The sequence below is a fragment of the Perca fluviatilis genome, chromosome 19 (assembly GCF_010015445.1).
Source record: "Perca fluviatilis chromosome 19, GENO_Pfluv_1.0, whole genome shotgun sequence".
In the NCBI taxonomy this organism is placed as follows: domain Eukaryota; kingdom Metazoa; phylum Chordata; class Actinopteri; order Perciformes; family Percidae; genus Perca; species Perca fluviatilis.
Window position 1 is genome coordinate 15,664,253 of NC_053130.1, and position 21,543 is coordinate 15,685,795.

General features: G+C 43.5%; 1 protein-coding gene across 2 annotated transcripts; it reads left to right on the plus strand.

The window, feature by feature from the left end:
* Positions 1 to 1,114: 1,114 nt before the first annotated feature.
* LOC120547683 (filensin) lies at positions 1,115 to 14,356 on the plus strand. Of its 2 annotated transcripts, none has more exons than XM_039783233.1 (8): positions 1,115 to 1,656; positions 2,273 to 2,333; positions 2,743 to 2,838; positions 8,101 to 8,193; positions 9,817 to 9,930; positions 11,435 to 11,655; positions 12,525 to 12,616; positions 12,854 to 14,356. In XM_039783233.1, exons 1-8 carry the CDS (start codon positions 1,283 to 1,285, stop codon positions 13,843 to 13,845), a joined length of 2,043 nt encoding a protein of 680 aa, XP_039639167.1. In that variant the 5' UTR covers positions 1,115 to 1,282; the 3' UTR covers positions 13,846 to 14,356. The 2 variants fall into 2 exon arrangements, with proteins under 2 accessions (XP_039639167.1, XP_039639168.1); XM_039783234.1 differs by having other exon boundaries at positions 1,563 to 1,656; positions 2,257 to 2,333.
* Positions 14,357 to 21,543: the final 7,187 nt, after the last annotated feature.

Consider the following 21,543-nt stretch of genomic DNA (forward strand, 5'->3'; position numbering starts at 1 on the left):
AAATAACTAAAAAGCAAAGCATACATATTTTGTATTCAATTAGACATTAGCATAGTTTAAATCCATAATGTCCATAACATTTTTGTTTAGTAGCTTATTTTTCATACTGCAGCTTAGCTATCACAGTCTGCTCTTGAGCCGTGGGCTTTGCTGGTGCCAAAATACACTCAAATGCTGATGTAACGCCATTTGACATGTGTTTCATTCAGCCGTTTTACAGACAGCTTACCAGATCTGTCGAGAGGGACATTTTGACTGACCTTGTAGCACAGCCTGCAGAGATCGCGCTAAAGCAGAAGCTCTTCTTTCTCTTCCTCATTTTTCTATCACTCTCCCTTACTCTCATCTTGGCTAAATGTTATTGTAAGTATAGGCTAAGACAGAATGGAAATACAAATGGGAAATTTAACAATATAGATATGTTGGCTAAAAGCACCATGAGGAAAAACAACAATCTTTCTTGTTATTAAAAAAATAAAGTGCTGAGATATTTTGGCTTCAGAGCCATCTTCCCAGCAAAAACCAAATATTACAACACATACTTTGCATTTGAGTTTGAGCTCTTCTATGTGATTGTTTCCACTAAAACAGAACGGTAGTACAGATTGAAACTTTCATTACATATTTAGATCAGGACTGCACCCTTAGTTGCTCAGTTCAATTTTATATTTCTACTTGTTTTAGTGTTGTTGTTTTTTCTGGGTTTATTGGCTATAGACAGAACTAATACAATGAGCAACAATGAGAGATCATGAACCCCAAACACAATGTAAACAAGTACCCACTTGTAAACAAAAAAATAACTGTTTGTTGTGTCAACACTTCTGGCAGGAATAGTTATTAACAGTCCACACAAATTGCACTGCACGATATTTCGCCTCTGTCCTGTGGTGGGCTACCATCCAATCTGCCATATCAAACAGGGATCTAGAAAGCAGCTGACTAAGAACCAAAATAATGGTGTGTGACAACCCAGTGCTTTCGCGGGCCAGCCAATTGTTTGTTTTTTTGCTTCTGCTTTGTCATCAACAGCATGGCTTTTCTAATCTCTGCCACAAAGGAAACAAAAAACTCTGGAAGGCCCCAGGCTCGTAGCATGCGCGGCCACAGCTGGGGGGAGGTTTTGGGGGCTATTTCGCCACCAACCAGTGCTGTGCAGCGTTTAGTATAGCATGAGACAGCCAAGGGTGAGCACCCGAGTTTTCACACAATAAAGGTGCTGAAGGTGACAAGCACTCCGGGGATACCACCAACCCACGGGAGGGAAGCGTACTGTACCACCATGTACAAGACCAGCTACGTGCACGAGGTGCGCAAGGAAAAGTATGAGCGTTCAGATGTCTTCGATGAGGAACCTGTGGACTCTGAATCCTCTGCAGGCATCTCAGCCATCCAGGGCTGGGAGAGCCTTCAGGAGCTCAACAGCCGCTTTGCCCGGTACATCAACAGGGCACGAGTCCTGGAGCAGCGCAACGCCGTGTTCCGCAAGCAACTGGAGACACTGCAGCGGATGGAAGAGGCCAGTGGCCTAGAGGAGGCCTTCACAGAGCAGACTGAAGTCAACAGGCAGCGCATCCGGGAGCTGTCTTCTGACCATGCCAAGCTGCAGCGAGAGCTGAAGGATGCTTGCCGCATGATGGATGAATTCACCAGCAAGTAAGAGAGTGGTGAATTGGTCTTATCTTCTTTAGAGATGGAGTGATTGGAAATGTATAGAAATGTTTTCATAATTAAGTGGATGTGATAAAGAATCTTAATCGTAAACGTAAAAATTGAAGGTGCTGGTTCCCCAAAAAACAAAAAGCAGATAATTGATACAACTAGGTAAATCAGCAGGGAAACTGGACATTAATAGATAATCATTGTCAGAATGGATGCAAAGTCAAATGTATCAGTTCACTGTCTTAAAATCAGGTGATCATACTGAATATTGCTGAAAACTCATTTTATTCTGAATAGTGGTCATCATAAAACAAGACAGTGAATAAACATAATTTAAATCGTGGTAAATTAAAGGTTTAGTTCACCAAAATCACTGATAAAAAAAAAAATTCTTACTCACCACTATCCATGGCTCCACTAAATATAATGGAGAAAGAGATGAGTTTGTTCATCTGTCTTGCACACATCACAAACATGCAACAAGACTTACTTGGCACACACAGGTTATGTAAGGTAAGTATTCCTACAGAATACTGCAGCTTATTATGATAAAATAACGTATCTCCTCCTGCTTTATATTAACACATAATCAAGATGTTTTATGTTCCAGATATAGAAATGAATGTGATTATCAAGAACAGCTACGGGGCACACTGGAACAATTAAACAAGGTACTGTATGGATTCAATTTAAATTTGAACATGGAATAATGTGTGCATGTGCAACAAGAGACTGCATAAAATGATGTACAAATCATGGTACTTAAAAAAAAGTAATGACTTAATCAAATGAGATTTTACTATTTTGGTTTTGTTATATTTTAGACATTAATTGAAGAAATACAGAGATTTAATTTGCAATTTAATTGTGAAAAGGGGTTTATGATCGCTGAATGTAAAAAACCTAACAGAATTAATTAGGATTAAACATACAGTAGAGTGGTGAAGAGTTTTGTATGACTGCAGTACATCGCTTCAGTGTTCTTTGACTCTTGATGAACTCAATACACTTCACACTGAACCTTCCCCAGTTTTCCCCCTTGGGTCCCCTATTGTTGCTTGTTCTTCTCTTTTCCTGCAGGAGGCTGACAGTTCTCTGTTGAGAAACCTGGAGTACCAGATCCAATCACAGTTCCTGCAGGATGACATCAACTCGACCAGAGATAGACACAAGAAGGTCAGTGGCACTAATGGTAAATGATCAAGATTAGCGAAACCAAAAATGGAAACTGAATTACTGTTCAACTCTATAGTCTCAAACAACTTCTAAAATACAATACATATTTTTTGATAGGAAGCCATTACCGTAAGATCTCGATGAGATCTCACTGCTAGTTCAAAAGAATTGTTTGATACAGTAGCATCAACAAAACTAACCACCTGCAAATGTCTCCCTACATTTAAAAAAAATGTCTTTTAATAAAACCTCCTTCAAACAGACAGTAGTCTCTGTTCAATACATCCAAGGAGAATTAGTTCCTTAAGAGTTATTAGACATGTGGTTATGGATGGTTGCAGGGCCGGCGATTGCTATAGGCGACCTAGGCGATTGCCTAGGGCGTCAAAAGTGTTGGGGGCGCCGTGTCGCCCTTAGGTCTACTTCCCATTAATAATAGAATCAGAACGACAAGCGAAATAAAACGTGTTTATTGATCATCATTATACATGATCATCCTAGGGCGCCCCCTCAGCCACACGTTTACTTGTCAACCTTTCATTACGCGACTTTTCCATTCTACGGGTCAAACTCAAACACACGGACCTCTGAAGCAGACCTGTGCGTCGCTTAGTGTCCACTCTCGCTGTAAAAATAGAGACGAGCAGCTGCACAGACACGGAGCTGCTGCAAGCGCACCTTCCCTGGTCTGTGCAGCTTCAGGTTTATAATGGACGCGCTCTGCTGTGGGCATGCTGCTGCAGATGTGTCCCTATTTCTGCGTAGTATTGTTTCCACCTCCGATGTAGCAGCGTAGCCTACAGCCACTTCCCTAAACTATCTCATTCAGAGACCAGCGTCTCAAGCGGGGCTCTGTGTCTGTCAGGAGGTCTGAGATCTACCGTATCAACAGAGCAATCACGTAATGCACAGCAGACTATGGTGCAGGTGGATTATTTTCTGAAATATAGTGACTTTATTCTTGTAATAGTCTATTGTATTATCACTTTATTTTTCTCACAATATCACAACTCCTCCAAACCTCAGAGAACACAGATGAGATTTGCTGTATTTTGAATGTGCATAAAGTTTTGAACATGAGCAGAAATCTTGCTCAAACACATCTGAAATATTACAGTCGAGGGGTTTATTAGCTCATTAAAATGAATTCATGTATCATTCAGGTGAATAATTTTAATATGCACATTTAAGGTGGTTACTTCCTCAACAAAAGAAGCAAAAGTGGGAATAGTAAATGATGCCTAGGTTACATGTGTGCTGACTCAGATATAATTAGAAACATTGAGAATAAAACACAGAATGCCTGAGAGCCTTACTGCAAAATATTCTATTATGTTTTTATATTTGGATTGTAATCTCTGTTTCCCTTTAGATAAAGATATTCCCAGCATAAATTGATTCAGAAAAAGGTAAAAAAAAAAATGCACATGCATATAAATTCACCAGAATGCAGGAAATGAAGTATTTAATGCTCAAAATGTTCAAGGGGTGGACCCCCAGACCCCCCCATCATAAGTCACCATGCTCACAAATCTGGAAACAAAACACTGGCCTTTGGGTTGCCAGACCAGTTATGATTAGACCAAATGTTGGTGCCATCTAACTTACATGGAAGCTAGAAACTAAAATGAACATACATTGCTACTCTATTGCTGACACAGCGCTGTGGAGATCTGGCAATGTGAGACTGGGGGCGGGGGGGGGGGCACAAAACTCAATCTCGCCTAAGGCAACCAAAGGGCTAGAACCGGCCCTGGATGGTTGTGTGCCTTTCCTTAGGATTTATGGCACGTAGCTTGTATTTTCTGTTTATTGTTTGTGTTTTTTTCACAAGTATTTATGCATTTCTATTGCACAGTACAGTATATGTATTTTAATAAATATTATAATATAAAATAAAAGCCCACAGAGAAACCCTGCGTCCTAGAAAGTATGCTTATATATCACTAATTGTTTTGGTAAACACATTTTGAAAAAAAAAAGGGGTTTTGTTCAGTTGCATAACACTGGACACTGGTCACTGGCCTTCACCTACTGAGTCCCACTAGGTTACAAAAAGCACTTTGGTTTAGGTTTAAGTTAAGTTTTAGTAATGCAAACATGTCTTATCTCATGATTCAAGTCACTTTTGACTTTTGAAATAGACCAACCAGACCACAGTCTTTCCCTAACCTTAATCAAATGCTTTGAGTGCCCAAAAAACGTAGGTTTAACTATGAGCAGATACTGTAATGCAAGAGTGGATATTGTGTAGCCTGGAAACCAGATGAATCTGCCAGCTCATATTTCATTTACTCTGACAGATACGTCTGGCTCCCCTCCCGTTTAGAGAGATTTTCAGCCGACCAGGCCCTGGGCGGACCAATCACTAGTATTTATCTAATATGTGGCGGGTTTGAGACAATGATTGACAGATTAATTTCACCGTCTTGTAGGTCAGTCCTTCTAGTGCAACGCACCAGGCTCAAAAAAACTTAGATCAAACTGCCAAACTAGGCAGAGTTTTATCAAATATGAATCCAGATTCTGCTACAGTATTGCTCAAATGTTTACAGAAACACATTTTAGTGTACTGTTTAGCTGTAATTTAAGAACAGTGGTGACCAAACTGCCATTTTTCCTGATTAAAAATGGACCAAGCACCACCCCAACCAAGTCTATTCAATTGCATCCAGAAGCATTTAGGTCTGCACGGTTAGTATCGAAAATTAAATGATAAAATAACCTGAGAGGTTACTCATTTGCGAATCAGTAGCAATACCAGGCTAAATATTGTGGCAAAAACAAATTAAATTGGTTGCGAGTCAATGTTTTGCAGAAATGTTCACAAAGAACATTTTGCCACTTGCTAGATACCTTTATCAAAAACGTTTTCTTATTATGTTGATAAGAAACGCAATTCAGGTGACACTACAGTTCTCTTAAAGCATATTTTTGCAAATCATTAGTATATACATAACATTTCTGGGAGATAGAGTTGCACAAAGAGACAGTATTGGAAATTATTTTTTTCTGTAAATGCTATGTGTTATTAGTCTATTCTGTGAAAAGTCTGCTATGCTTATATACAATATGCAATATGTACCTTTTATAAAGCTAGCATACTACTGGAAATCAATTGTCAGTGGCCAAGGGGAGAGTGTTGTGGGCTTTATAAGTGTATATAAATCAATATGTTTTCAAGCTAGAGCAAAGATACGTACTAAAGTGACAGTGAACAATTGCATTGATGCTCAATGCTTTAATAATTCCTTCATAGCAGTTTATATCTCTGACACATTGCTCAAAGGATGACCACATTTTTTAATTGTGCCGTATTGTTCTTTTTGACAGTATCTTTGATCTCAGGGTGGTACATTTTGTATGGATAACTCACAGTCAGCCGATAAACCTAATCCACAGTATGTGAGTCAGTGTGCATTTTTCTTTTTGTTGCTTTTGAACACTCCTGACCTCAGGCCACTACTCCTCAAATGACAAGCACAAAACCTTGCATGGGCGCCAAAGGATGTGTTATGATGTACTTGGGGCTCTAGCAACAATTTACCTTCTGTGATGTGAGCGAGGAAACGATTACAGAGGAAAATGTAACTCCGCTCTTGACAGGCATTGACATAATGGCAGTAAAGCACAGAGGATAGACAAAAACTGAAATATTACCCACTGTGCAGTAGAAATGGCTTGAAGGTGCAACACAGCAGCCACAAATACTGAGACAAAAGAAAACTGTTACATAATGCATCAGACGCACTTTCCATAGACATTCTTGCCTGAGCAATTTCTCCCTTCTTTTATTTTCACCCAATACTACTTTTGGTGATGAATTAATCCGTGACTCTGCAATATTGAGATAGCATATCAAAGGGCACTACTGTTGGTATATTATGTGGGAAAGAATAGGGATCCGTCTCTCATGAATATTGGGCTTGTGGTCCTGAGATATGAAGTCACCACCTGAAAAGAGGAAATATATATCTTCTTTATTACTGAGTCGAAGTTCACACTTTTTAAAAAGAAACTCCCTTTGCTGTAAAACAAAATGCAAGCACCATTTATAAATATATTTCAGCTAAATGAAAGCCTTTCGTTGGATACTAATTCTCCCACCTGAGTGCAAAGTAAATAAGGGACCGTTCGGTATTTATGGAATGGACCACCGGAGGAAATAGGGGAGGGTCATGTCTTTTTATTATTTGTTGAGGGGAGGGTCATCCAACATTTTTTTAGTCATGAAGGGCGGGGGGGGTGGTTACCCAACTTTTGTATTCATAGAAACAGCAAAATTTCAAAGTAGCTTGTTTGGTGCATATTTTTCCATGTAGCTCTTAGTCTCGGCCGTCCTTCGCTACCAGATGGGTCTGACCCATGAGTTTGGCTGTGGGGTACGGGGAGCACTGCCCCCCTGGTGGCTGAAACGAATAATTTCATTGTTTAAAAAATGAGTGGAATAATTATGTCTGGCATGACCAGATATTTTATAAATATCTTAGCTAAATAACACAAAACAACTAAATGGTGGTAGGTAATACATCTGATTTCATATACTGCTGAATGAATGTTGCTAGTCTGGACATCTTACCGTCCTAAGGTTACAAAAAAGGTTTCCTAAATGCCACATTTGATGTCAGCTTACTAATTGATTGCGGGTTTTGTGTAGATTTGGACTTACGTTTATTCCACTTTGTTTAAACGGCGAAGTGGAGGAAGCCTAGTGACGAGTCCAAAGCAACCAGTTTGTGTGTTGAATATTACCCAGAGTGCTTTGCTTTATTTCATGTGAATACTAGTTAGAGGAGTAACTTAGTATTTGAAGTAATGCAGGAAGTGTGCATTTAGTTTCCATGCTTATTGTGTTTCAACAACAACGTTAGTGAGTAAATCTACTAAAATGGCCCCACACCATAACAGAGGAGTGTGATGCGTCAGATGAGAATGCAGAGGTTTACTCATGTATGTCATGGTTTTAAAAAAGCAATGGTAATCTGTATATTTTTGCCAATTGCAAATCAGTGCAGAAGGTATTGATAAATTGTTGGGGGAGGGTCATGCCTTTTTTTGAAATTGTTTTGGGGGGTCATAGAAAAAATATTACTGGCAAGGGGAGGGTAATGTCTATTTTGACTAAAGGTCACAAAACTCCCTAAGCAAGAGGTTTGTGAGCAGAGCAGATAAGGTTTTTTTGCAAAATGGTACAGCTTAGGATGTTCTTCCTTTTGCTGAGTTATATATTTTATGTTTTCCTTTCATATTACCTTTCTCTAGAACCTTGCAGAGATCCAGACCTATGTAAACATTTTAAAGCAAATCAACCAGACACTTCCCCTTGCTCCCAATGTGTCAGCGGGCATCTCTGAGGTGAGGTCATTAATTTTGTCACTGTGTGTGCTGCAGTCCCTGGGGGAGGGGGGGGAGAAGATGGTGTTTGCATGTATGTCAGCTCTGGCTACGTGTCTGGAGTTGATGAGGTTACTGCCTTCTCAGTCCAGTTGGTCGCCTGTGCCTGTTTTTTACTGTGTATACGTGAGTGTGTGCATGTGCAAAAAGCACAGACAGTCAAACCAAACAAGACAAATGGACAGGCCAGCGCTTTGATTGTGTCAGGACACATAAGGAAGCCAGGAAGAACGACTGTGCATGCTAATTTTTTAAGGGAACTATGCCACAGTGACTGGCATTTGTGAAGTTTTATTTATTTACACAAATATTTCTCAGAGGTAGAGCTGCAGAAATTAATTGGTTGAGTTAAATCTCAGTGGGCGGAGATGAAAACATAACAGAAACTTAATGAGTATGGAAATCATCTTAATCCTATAGTGCTGCCTTGTTAGTCACCAGATAACAACACATTTAAAGTGCCCATATTATGAAAAAAATCACTTTTTCTGGGATTTGGGGTGTTATTTTGTGTCTCTGGTGCTTCCACACGCATACAAACTTTGAAAAAAATCCATCCATGCTGTTTTGAGTGAGATACGGTTTCTGAATGTGTCCTGCCTTCAGTCTCCGGATGAGCTGGTCAAAATCGGCACGGCTTTCTACGTCACAAGCCGAAACGAGCTGGCTAACCGCAGCCGTTAGCATGCTAGCGTTAGCATGCTAGCGTTAGCACGCTAGTGTTAGCGTGCTAGCGTTATGCTAACTCGTTCTCAATAACAAAGCACTGCTACAACACACACACAAGTTCACCATAATCTACAAAAGAACTACTTACATGTGCGCCCTCGTTTAGAAGTCTCCCAGCTAACCCTGCCTTGTAACTGACTGAAGTCGGAGAAACAGGCTTTCTTTTACTGTCTATGGAGCTAGCTGACATGATCTACATCTGAGCTACTGCACATGTGCGAGTGCAATCAAAGATAGTACAGAAGAAGAAGAAAAGAGGTCTCACTCTGTAGCTAAAACAGAGACAAGGTGAAAAGAGGAGCTGCAGCAGTGAGAGAGAGCTGTGCAGTACAACAAAAATATGGTGTTTTTTGAAAATTAAACCATGTAAACCTATTCTGGTACAACCTTAAAATACAATTATGAACCTGAAAATGAGCATAATATGGGCGCTTTAAACACATAGGGGAGATGTTGTTAGGCAATGCCCTGCAATATCATAATTATAACACCTGATGATGGTATTATTTTGGATAAATTGCTGTTAACTTTAAAGTTTCAAAGAAGCTGTTCTGGCAACACCCAACTAAGCCACTTTATGTGGTCTTTTTCTTTATTTTGTCACTTATTTATACAGAGATTTTGGCATATTGGCCCATTTCAACACATTCTCATGAGCGGGTTAGTATGATATCAACAGGCTGCCCATTTTGATAGAATGTTACAAACTAATTATTTATAATTGTTATAATTGTTAATCAAATAAATGGCATAAGGTTAGTTTAATCATTTATTTCCTAAGATGGCAGGCTTAGACTTTGGAGACACACTGTGCTTGTCTGCATGTTCTCATTGATTTTTCCTCAATGTTTAAAGGAACAGGAGAAGCTGCTGGCACAAAGGAAAGTGCCAGGGCTGCAAAGTCAGCTGGAGGAATATAAGAGCGCCCTCTGTCAGCTGCAGGGCCAGAAACAACGTCTACAGGCTGAGGTGGGTCACACACTCACCATGACAACAGGAGGTTTCACTTGAATACATTACATGTTTTCCACTTTATATTTTGACCTTTACCACCAATTAACCAGAAAAAAACTGAATATATATTTAAATTTGAGCAGTTGGAACCAGTGGATCTATGACATTTTTGCTTTAAAAATTACTTAAACAATTAAGCAATTAAAATTGCCAATTAATTTTCTGTCAATCAACTAATAGATTAATCAACTAATCATTGCATCTCTAAACTTTGGAGGCTAACCCATAGGCTGTGGTGTACCTTATTATCGAAAAACTGTTAAGAAGATAACTATTAGGGATTTATTGATTGAAACATGAAAACACGTGCTAATAAATGCTGCAGAAGTACCACTAGATGTCAGCCATAGCCATCTTATCACTGTACCTAGCAGTGTAGTTATAGGTTAAGTGAAGACAGTGTTTCTTATAGGAAATTAAAAACACAGGACTGCTTTAGTGCAATAAAATGAAATATCACACATTCAAATTTAGTGGCTGCATTGATCTTCAACTTGAGTGTTTCTTTGCTTGGCTGCTTTGTTCCTACAGGTTTTGACTAACGACATACTGTACCTCTGTTATCTGCACAAATTATGCTCTTCACTCTGCTTATATTAGGCATCATATATCTCTTTGGACCCTATAGAAGCCTTCAATGATCACATTGTAAGCCTCTATAGGGTGGTCACATTGTTTTACATCAATACATTTTTGTTTTATTTGTCTGAAAACTGGTTTCCTTTGCACAATGTTGTATGAAATACTGCAGAATTAATCCCTGTGTTGGACACAAATTAAATTCTGCTTTTATTTGTTCATAATTTTTCTTGACTTCTCACTTTTCATCAGCAACACATACTAAACTAGTGTTACTATTAATGACGTTACATTTCAAGGGGCTTTGTAATGTTTTTAAATCGTAATTTCTTAAAGGTCCCATGGCATGAAAAGTTCACTTTATGAGGTTTTTTAACATTAATATGCATTCCCCCAGCCTGCCTATGGTCCCCCAGTGGCTAGATATGGTGATAGGTATAAACCGAGCCCTGGGTATCCTGCTCTGCCTTTCAGAAAATGAAAGCTTAGATGGGCCAATCTGGAATCTGCTCCTTAATGAGGTCATAAGGAGCAAGGTTACCTCCCCTTTCTCTGCTTTGCCCGCCCAAAGAATTTGGCCCACCCATGAGAGAGACATCATGGCTTTCAAATGAGCAAAGTGGCAGTTGGTCAAGGCCACACCCCCACCCTCCACCTTGCCCCCCCCTCTCTCCTCATCAATAGCTACAGAAATGGCACATACTAAGGAAAGCTCATTGTGGGACTGGCTCTAGTGGCTGTAATTCTGCGCCAAGGCTGAATTTCAGGAAAGAGACTTCAGATACAGTATTAGGGGACCACTAAGGTCTATATAAAATCATCCAAAGAACACCATGTCATGGAACCTTTAATTAATCCTTGCCTCTGTCTCTTCTTTCAGACTGCAGTGTTGGAGCAAAGCATTAAAAACACACAGGAGAGTTATGACAATGAGATCCAGATGTACAACGAGCAAATCGAATCACTGCGGAAGGAGATTGAGGAAGCTGAGAGGTCCCTTGAGAAGTTCACCAGTGAATGTCGCCACCTGGCCATGTACCAGACATCACTTGAGAATGAGCTGGAGAGGTACAAGAGGATAATCGAGAACGAAGATAACAGGTAGACTGCCTCCAACTTGCTGAAACACACAGAAACGCACTTACAAAGGCATGCAAGGCCTGACTGAAGACCTGAAAGGGTCACTTCAGTCAGGTTAGAAAAATAAATAGCAGTTGGAGGAATGGAGCTCTTCACTGAACGCTGAAAATATTTCTAGTCATTTTGACCCCAAGTCAATCCAATGTCTAAATGTAAATGTGAAGGCAATACATAATGCTTTTACATGGCCAAATAATGACCAGGTACATGGTATGAACACAGGGCTATAGACAAAACTTTATAATGTTTGACAACGCAACCCAAGTGCAAATGTTTGACTAGCCACCAAAAACATTTATTTCAAGTACAGTCATGTAAATGTGAATGAAATGTATGTAAATCTCCCTACATGAAGGTCTAAATGCTGTTCTATGACCTTCCCACACATCCAAGAGGTACAAGAGGATCATTTTGTACCTCTTCACAAGCACTTTATTTATGAAAAAACAGTATTGTTTAAAGCTATAGACTCTAAAGAATATCATGAGTTGAAAAACAAACAAACATGGGTAACATGAGTGTAATTGTAGAATGTAAACTCCTCGGTTTGTTTATTCACTTGATGTTGTAACTAGTGTAAAGTACAGAATCAGCCAGCAGATGGCACTGAGTGACAACATAATGTTTTCCTCTACTGCACTAACACAACAACAAGCAGATTGTTTTTTTTGTGTCAGATTAGCTATATTGGTGTTATTTAAAGTTACCTATCGTTTCCTCTTTTTTTATTTAAATTACAGTTTTCCTTACTAGGTTCCCCTACATAGTAAAGCTGTTGAGTGCATGGCTGTTGCATGGCTGACATTTCACTGCTTTCTTCTCCCCTGCAGGTTGAATTCAGCGATAATTGGCACTCCCATTACCCTGTTCACTACTAATTACCGCTACACTCACACACCCACTGCATCAAGCAGGGGGAGAGGTAAGGGCGACATGAGCACATCCCAGCTGGTTTACATTGAGAATCACAATGCACACACAATCAGCTGCCATTGGAAGAGACAAATATACATTATCTTAGAGATTCAGTTGTACAAAGCGATGTCTTTATTATCTTTAGCATCCCAGAACATATGGGTGTGTTGGTGCATACACAATTTTGGTCTTTTCTTAGTACACCAATTCCAGCTAATTGACTTATGACCTCATTTGTGTCCAGATATCACCCAGGCTATCCAAGATATCACTAGCATCAAGCCCCGCCAGAAAATCTTGGCCAAGAAGGTCCTGAAGAAGAAAGAACTGACACCGAAAGATGTGATGGACAGTGGCCAGGAGGAAAGAAATGGGGGAGCAGCTGGAGAGGGTCCAGATGATGAAACGAAGGGGATCCCATCTGTGGAAGTGCAGGAAAAGAAGGCGAAGAGAAAAGAGCAGGGGCCTGTTCTCACTGGAGTGTCTCCACAGGATGTCCCAGATGGAGCTCAGATCAGCAAGGCCTTTGACACTCTTTGTAACATCGTCAGAGACAGAATGAGGAAGTACAAGAAGCCTGAGCCAATCGCTGACTTCTACACCAAGGGTCGTTATGTCCTTGTCACCGGCGATGGCAGCTACCCGGATCCATGCTTCTACACCTCCACACCATCAGCCGGCCACATCTTCGTCACTATCAGAGATGATATGATGCCTCCTTATGAGCCTTACACACCCGCCATACCCTCGCCCCCAACTCCTCCGCCCATAGTAGACCCCAGGCCTCTCGATCCCACTCTGCCCTCTAATGGAGGAGGAGAAAAGGATGATAAGGGTGGAAAAGGTAAGGACAATGGAGGGAAAGGTAAGCATAAGGGCAGAGAGCCTCACCCTCACTCTAAAAATCCGAGTCCAGTCCCTCCCTCCTTTGACCCCAAAGACCCTACCCCAGCTGATGATCAACACAAGAAAAGCCGGGATGACCACAGGCAGAGTGGGCCCACTCCAAAGCCTGCGCCTCGTGGTGCCAGCACCAGCTCCAGCTCCAGTTCCAGCGCCAACACCAGCACGAGCACCAGCTCTGGCAGCTATACCCCAGACGCAATGAGTTACGAGAAGTTGGAGGTGGTGGAGTCTGTGGAGAAGTTCTCAGATGGCCGCAGGGTTAAAGGTTATGAGGAGACTTCCATGGTGGTGGAAACCATGATCGAGAAGTCCAGCAAGAAGAAACATTGAAACCACGTTTCCTGACATGAAGAGTCAGTCAACTCCACCAGGGTCCTACATGGTTCAGGTCCTCTGACAAGAAGACAATACTGATAAACACCACTGTTCCTCAAACTGCTGTAATAACACCAATATTTTTGTCTCTGAGGAAAACCAACCATGCTTAAAAGACCAACTACACATTCCTGCTCTGATATTAAATGCTCTTCCATTTGCTTGCAGTCTCTGGTCTTGCGTCCAGAATATGTTTTGCTGGTTCCATAAGTACTGCTGTTGTTGTTCGACTTAACACCCATGCTCATGCTATGAGTCCTTTACTGTCTGAAAACTTGGGACAATAAAAAATGAAGCTCCACGCCACCAATAAAAATTTTATAAGAAAAGAAATAAAAAACTGAGAAAAGTTGCGCCACCCTTCTGAACTCTGTCTTAGGAATCCAACTTTCCCCTTTGAGCTCATTTGTTCAATTGGATACCACTGCCTGCCCTCAGCACAATTTTGCTGTGTATTAATTTGCTTTGATATATTGAATAATAAAAACGATTCAAACATCAGTTGATTCCTTGTTCTGCTTTTAGATACTTAAAAGTATTTTTAGTATTAGTATTCTCCTGTTCTTAGACTATTTGCACCAAACACTGCACACAAATACTAAGTTATTTTAACTATGTTATGTTATAGTATAATAATTAATCCTTGGCTTTTAAAAATGCCCCTATACTTTGGTGTACATAACACTTTACAGATGGTGGTCACAGCATCCTACATGCCCTCCCTTAAGGGTTAAGTCCTATTTTAAGTGCTGCAGCATCCACAGGAAAGTCATTAATTTTTTATGTGACTTTGAGTAGTTCACAATGTCCTCAACATTTAGTATGACCCAATCCGTCTCCAGAAAGGATAGAATAGTAATAGGAAAAAAAAAAACACAAAGATGAACTCAGATATTGAAGATGGAATGAGCAAAAAGCGTCAGAGATGATTTGTGAGAAAAATGAGAAATATTTCACCTGAATAAGCTAAGCTGCTTAAAACAAAATATGTTTGAATGTCCACAGAGAATTGAAATGGCGAATGAAAAGAAAAGGGGTGGTTACTCTCTTTACTGTAATTAAGTAGTTCTGTGTACTCACACAGTATTTTAACGTTTAATTTACGTTTAACACCAAAGTTACATGAAAAAGTCACGATAAAAAAAGACCCAAATCAGCAGAAGCTACTGGTGTGTCTGAGGTCGCAGGATTGCAGAAGTGACATTCTGCACTCAGCTGACACTCTGGAAAAGATGCATGTTGAATGTGTTTTTTCACTGGCTGGAAAAAACATTGTGGAACAGGTCGCATCCGGGCTTGCACTTAGCGAACAGAACAAGAATGTGTATTAATGTGTAATTAAGTATTATGCTATGTCATAATGGGTTATGGTTATTGTTAACATTATTGTACCTCAGCATAGTTAAAAAGGTTGGATATACCTTAATAAATCACTGTTTTAATGCACCACCCACCATGGACGAAGCATCCAGGTCTGAAAAGTGAAGCCAATGCGGAAGTGCCTTAAACCTGCATTCTATCTCATTTCCAGCACGGGCCGACTCTGCTGGTTGCAAAAAGAAGTCTGTGGGAAAATGACCCTACTTCTCACTTGCTTTATTACCCCAATGGAAATTTTCATAATGAGTTTATGGCCTCAAAAGCTACTTTCAAGTCTTCTTCAATACAGCATGATGTTCATTTAGTAAACAATGTTCCCATTTATTTTTAAATTGATGATAAAGCAGGGGATGCTTTAGGGTGTGGCTACCTGCCAACCTGTCAATCATGACTGAGGCTTGGCAATGCTTTTCCATGGCCCTGTGTAAAACTCGAGGCTTCAAAACGGCAGTACACAAACCAATGGGTGATGTCATGGATGCTACTGTCACGTTCCGCTCCTGTGTCACGCTTGTGTTTTGTTTTTGTTTCAGGTCGTGTTCACATTTCTGTTTTATTGTGAAGGTTCCCTGTTGTTTCTTGTGTTTTCTGTTTACTTCCTGTTGTCAGTGATTGTTCAACCCCGCCCTAATGTTCTGCACCTGTGTCTCATTATCCTTTCTGTTTAGTGTATTTAAGTTCAGTCTTCCCCTTACCCCAGTGCGAGATTGTCTGCTTCCCCTGAGTACAGCCTTCGAGCGTTATTCCCTAGTGTCCCTATCGTTTTGTGTATTCCTTGGATTTCGACTTTTGCCTGTTTGGATTTACCCTTTTGCCTGCCACTTTTGGATACCTTTGCCTGTGAGTGTTGTCTGACTTTTGCAATAAACATTTTGCAACTGCGTACCTGAGTTGTGCATTGTGGGTCCATTTACCTGTGGTTGTGTCAGTACAATCTCGCCACAACATGGACCCCGCCAACTCCGACGAGGTACAGAACGCGCTACGAGCCCAAGGACAGCGGATTCATCAGTTTGAGGAAGTGCTGTCTGCTATCCAGCGGGAGTTGCGTGGGATGGCGCAGCGGCAGCTTCCAGCGGGCCGTTGGCGATCAGGTTTCCCTTCTGTCAACACAGTTCCAGGCTATCCAGTCTGTGTCCACGCCGACCGTCGCTCAAGGCTCCTTGGACACGGTTTCTGCCACTGGACTCTCGGGAGGTGTGGATCCTGCTGCTCCGCCCGTCCAGTCATCTGCTGGTTCTCCTGCCATGCCTCACCTGTCTCGTCCCGAGCGTTTCTCCGGTGAGTCTGGTGACTGTCGAGCATTCCTGACGCAGTGTGGTTTACACTTTGAGCTCCAGTCAGTCCATTATCCTACGGACAGAACTAAAATAGCCTACCTGATTTCTCATCTGACTGGGCCGGGGCTGGCGTGGGCTACGGCTGAGTGGGCCAGGAATTACGCCTCTGTGCTACTCATTTGCTCTCTTTTCTAAGACTTTTACCCAGATATTCCAGCCGTCACTCCGGGTAGAGAGCCGCCCGGATTGCTGGTACATTTCGTCGGTCAGAGATCGGTGGCTGAGTTACGCCATTGAATTCCGGTACGGTGGCGGCAGAGCGCGGTTGGAATCAGACTGCTCTTATGGATGCTTTTCTGTGTGGTTTGTCCAGCGCTGAAAGATCACCTGGCGCATTAGATCTGCCTGAGGACCTCGACGCTCTCATCGCGCTGGCCATAAAAATCGACAAACGGTTGTTTGAACGAGAGAAGGAGAGGGTGCCGTCAAGACTTCATCACGGAATTACGACAGGGGGTTCTTTCCGAGTGGGCGTGGCATGCCCTCCCGCCTCCTCAACCTGTGGGTTCACCGTGCGCAGGCTGCAAGGGGGAGGAGCCTATGCAGCTGGGCAGAGCCCGCTCTCTCCGAGGAGAGATGGAGGAGGATCCAGGACGCGCGTCTGCATCTACTGTGGACAGCGTGGCCATTTCATTGGCCGGTGTCCAGTAAAGGAGAGGCTGCGCCAGTGAAAGAGAGGGTCCTGGTGAGCCATACTTCTGTTACTAACAGCCCCTCTCGCCCTTATTTACTGTGACAGTTGCCTCCACGGAGATCTCCAGGCCTCTGGAGATTATGGTGGATTCTGGGGCTGACGTCAGTCTCATGGCTATTTCTCTGGCTAGAGAATTGAGACTGAGGTCTATTCCGATTCCTGTTCCGCTGAGTGCTACTGCGTTGGATGGTCGGTTTCTATGGCAGGTAACTCGCGAACCTCTCCTGTCACTCTGAGTTTTCCTGACCATCATACAGAGACTATGACATTTTTCCTGGTTAACTCCTCTCTCCCTCCAGTTATTCTTGGATTTCCCTGGCTCCGTGAACACAACCCTCTTATTGACTGGACCATGGGGGTTGTCACGGGATGGGGGTGGCTTGTTCCAGTAAGTGCTTCCACTCCAGACCGGCTGGGGGCTCGGAGGGGTCGTTCCCTCACCCTCCCTGGGTGGGGTGTCTATAGCTCCGGTTTCTACCCGATTGGCCCTGAACCTTCCGTTCTTCCTGCCGTAAACCCGAGGGGTTACGGTGCGGAGAGGGTTCCTGACCTGTCATCTGTACCGTCCTGTTACATGGATTTAGGGGAGGTGTTCAACAAATCCAGAGCCACTGCCTTGCCCCCTCATCGGCCTTATGACTGTCCTATCGACCTGTTGCCTGGGACCGCACCTCCCAAGGGACGTCTGTACTTTCTGTCCTCGCCTGAGATTCGGGCGATGAAGGCTTATATTGATTCGGCTTTGGAGGCTGGTATCATCCGACCCTCGTCTTCACCGGCCGGAGCTGGATTCTTCTTCGTGGGGAAGAAGGACGGGTCATTGCGACCCTGTATAGACTACCGTGGACTCAATGACATCACCGTGAAAAACAGGTACCCCCTCCCGTTACTCTCCTCCGCTTTTGAACTGTTGCAAGACGCTACTGTGTTTACCAAGCTTGACTTAAAGCATATCATCTGGTGAGGATTAGGGAGGGACGAAGAAGACCTGCCTTTAACACTCCTACTGGACATTATGAGTATTTGGTTATGCCTTTTGGTTTGACCAATGCCCTGCTGTTTTTCAAGCTTTTGTCAATGATGTTCTTCGAGATATGCTAAATGTCTTTGTGTTTGTGTATCTTGATGACATTCTGATTTTTCACGTAACCTTGCAGAACATATTAACCATGTCCGTGCCGTTCTACAGAAACTGCTGATCAATGACCTGTTTGTCCAAAGGCGGAGAAATGTGAGTTTCATGTTCCCAAGGTTTCTTTTCTGGGTTATGTGGTGGCCGAGGGGTGATGAGCATGGATCCAGAGAAGGTCAAAGCTGTCAAAGAGTGGCCTGTCCCCACTAACTGCAAGGAGGTTCAACGGTTTCTGGGGTTTGCTAATTTCTATCGGAAGTTTATCAGAAATTTCAGTTCGGTAGCTGCACCATTGCATAAACTGACCTCTTCCAAGTCCAGGTACGAGTGGACCCCTCAAGCGGACTCTGCCTTTCGGGTCCTGGAAGGAACGTTTTGTGTCGGCTCCTGTTCTTACCATGCCTGATCCCGGCCGACAGTTTGTGGTGGAGGTGGAGCGCCCAATGTTGGGCTGGGTGCTATCCTGTCTCAGCCGCCTTGCCTCGGATGGTAAGCTTCACCCCTGTGCTTTTCTCTCCGGAGATTGTCACGGCTGAAAGGAACTATGATGTTGGCAATCGGGAGTTGCTGGCGGTGAAAGTGGCGTTGGAGGAGTGGAGACACTGGCTGGAGGGGCGGAGCATCCATTCTTGGTGTGGACAGACCACAAGAACCTGGAGTATCTGCGATCCTGCGAGCGCCTGAACTCCCGTCAAGCCAGGTGGGCTCTGTTTTTCAATCGTTTCAACTTCTCCCTGTCTTATCGTCCCGGTTCCAAGAATGCCAAACCCGATGCTTTGTCTCACCGACTGTTTGATACTGACTCTCTCCTAAATCCGGACGAGACCATTCTTCCTGGTTCCTGTGTCATTGGTGCTGTGTCATGGGAGGTGGAGGAGCGAGTGAAGCGTGCTACCGTTGACTTACCTGTCCGGCGGCTGTCCGCCCGGACCGATTATTTGTCCCTCCGAGCTCAGGTCTCAGGTGCGTCCATTGGGCCCACACCAGTTTGCTGTCGTGTCACCCAGGAGTGAAGGACCGTGTTTGTGGTGCGACAACGGTTCTGGTGGCCCGGGGTCGTGGCATCTGTCAAGGAGTATGTGGCGGCCTGCCCTGTGGTGTGCCCGACACAAGTCTTCGCATCAACCCGCTGCTGGATTACTTCACCCTCTTCCAGTGCCCTCTCGACCTTGGTCGGACATATCTCTGGATTTCGTCACAGGTTTGCCCCTTTCTGAGGGAAATACTACTATCCTCACCATTGTTGACAGATTTTTCCAAAATGGTTCATTTTGTTCCATTGCCCAAGTTACCCTCCGCTCACGGAATTGGCGGAGGTTATGCTTTCCAATGTGTTCAGGCTTCATGGACTTCCCAAGGACGTGGTGTCAGATCGGGGACCCCAGTTCATCTCTACCCTTCTGGGGGGCGTTCTGCAATCTCCTGGGGGCTACCGTTAGTTTGTCCTCGGGATATCACCCCCAATCTAATGGCCAGTCGGAGCGCCTAAATCAGGAGTTGGAGGTGGGGTTAAGATGTTTGACCGCCAGGAATCCTGCTAGCTGGAGCAAACAGCTGATTTGGGTGGAGTACGCCCACAACACACTGCCCTGCTCCTCGACCGGCCTTTCTCCGTTCCAGTGTGTTTACGGTTACCAGCCTCCGCTCTTTGCTGATCTGGAGCGGGAGGTTGGAGTTCCATCTGCCCAGGCCTTGGTTGGCCGTTGTCGGAGGACGTGGACCTGGGCGCGCGACGGGTTCTGCTCCACAAGTCCTCCATGTACAAGAGAGCTGCTGATCCGTCGTCGATCCGAGCTCCTGTCTACGCAGAAGGCCAGAACGTTTGGCTGAGTACCGGGACCTTCCTCTTCGGGTGGGAGAGCCGTAAGTTGGCCCTCGCTTTGTAGGACCGTTCCCTGTCAAAAGGTTGTAAATCCTGTTGCTGTGAAATTGAAGCTCCCCAGGTCCATGCGTGTGCACCCACGTTCACGTCAGTTCGGTGAAGCCAGTCCTGAGAGCGCCGCTGGTTGCCCTCGACCCCGCTCCCCCCTCCTCCGCGCATGATTGATGGCGGCCCTGCTTACACCGTGAAGAGGCTTCTGGCTGTCAGGAGGCGTGGCAGGGGTCGTCAGTTTCTCGTGGACTGGGAGGGGTACGGCCCTGAGGAGAGGTCTTGGGTGTCAGCCAGTAACATACTGGACCCTGATCTCATTCGTGACTTTTACCGGTTGCACCCGGAGGTTCCTGGGCCGTCCGGTGTCGGCCTTTGAGAGGGGGGTACTGTCACGTTCCGCTCCTGTGTCACGCTTGTGTTTTGTTTTTGTTTCAGGTCGTGTTCACATTTCTGTTTTATTGTGAAGGTTCCCTGTTGTTTCTTGTGTTTTCTGTTTACTTCCTGTTGTCAGTGATTGTTCAACCCCGCCCTAATGTTCTGCACCTGTGTCTCATTATCCTTTCTGTTTAGTGTATTTAAGTTCAGTCTTCCCCTTACCCCAGTGCGAGATTGTCTGCTTCCCCTGAGTACAGCCTTCGAGCGTTATTCCCTAGTGTCCCTATCGTTTTGTGTATTCCTTGGATTTCGACTTTTGCCTGTTTGGATTTACCCTTTTGCCTGCCACTTTTGGATACCTTTGCCTGTGAGTGTTGTCTGACTTTTGCAATAAACATTTTGCAACTGCGTACCTGAGTTGTGCATTGTGGGTCCATTTACCTGTGGTTGTGTCAGCTACTCCACTATTTTAAAGTCTATGGTGAGCATGCTACTATAAGTTACCCAAATCAAACACACCTGTGATATTGCGTCACCAACAGGTGCATTCTGGGTCTAACTAAAAAACATGCTAAATGCTCATGGTGGATCCTCCATGGTGGATTCTGCTTTCACTGAGGAACTTTTTACATCCAGCGGGGTGTGTGAGGCCTTTCTACTCTCTGTGACACTGATCCCTGATGTGACTGCAGAGCATCTTTCACCTCTAAGTAAGAATGAACTTAGTTGAATCTAGAGCAAATGGACTTTGAGTGAGAATGATGTTTAGACAGGTCAGTACAACAACGCAGTCATTAACATAACTCCCTGTACAGATTAGGGTGTCAGCAACCACTGCATTGTCTTGCAACATAGTGGT

What these genes read in the sequence shown, in the direction of transcription:
- LOC120547683 (XM_039783233.1), top strand. Translation starts at nt 1,283, where the DNA reads ATGTACAAGACCAGCTACGTGCACGAGGTGCGCAAGGAAAAGTATGAG. An exon ending in ATGGATGAATTCACCAGCAA is followed by an intron (nt 1,657 to 2,272) that starts GTAAGAGAGTGG and finishes TTTATGTTCCAG; the next exon opens with ATATAGAAATGAATGTGATT. An exon ending in TGTCAGCGGGCATCTCTGAG is followed by an intron (nt 8,194 to 9,816) that starts GTGAGGTCATTA and finishes CAATGTTTAAAG; the next exon opens with GAACAGGAGAAGCTGCTGGC.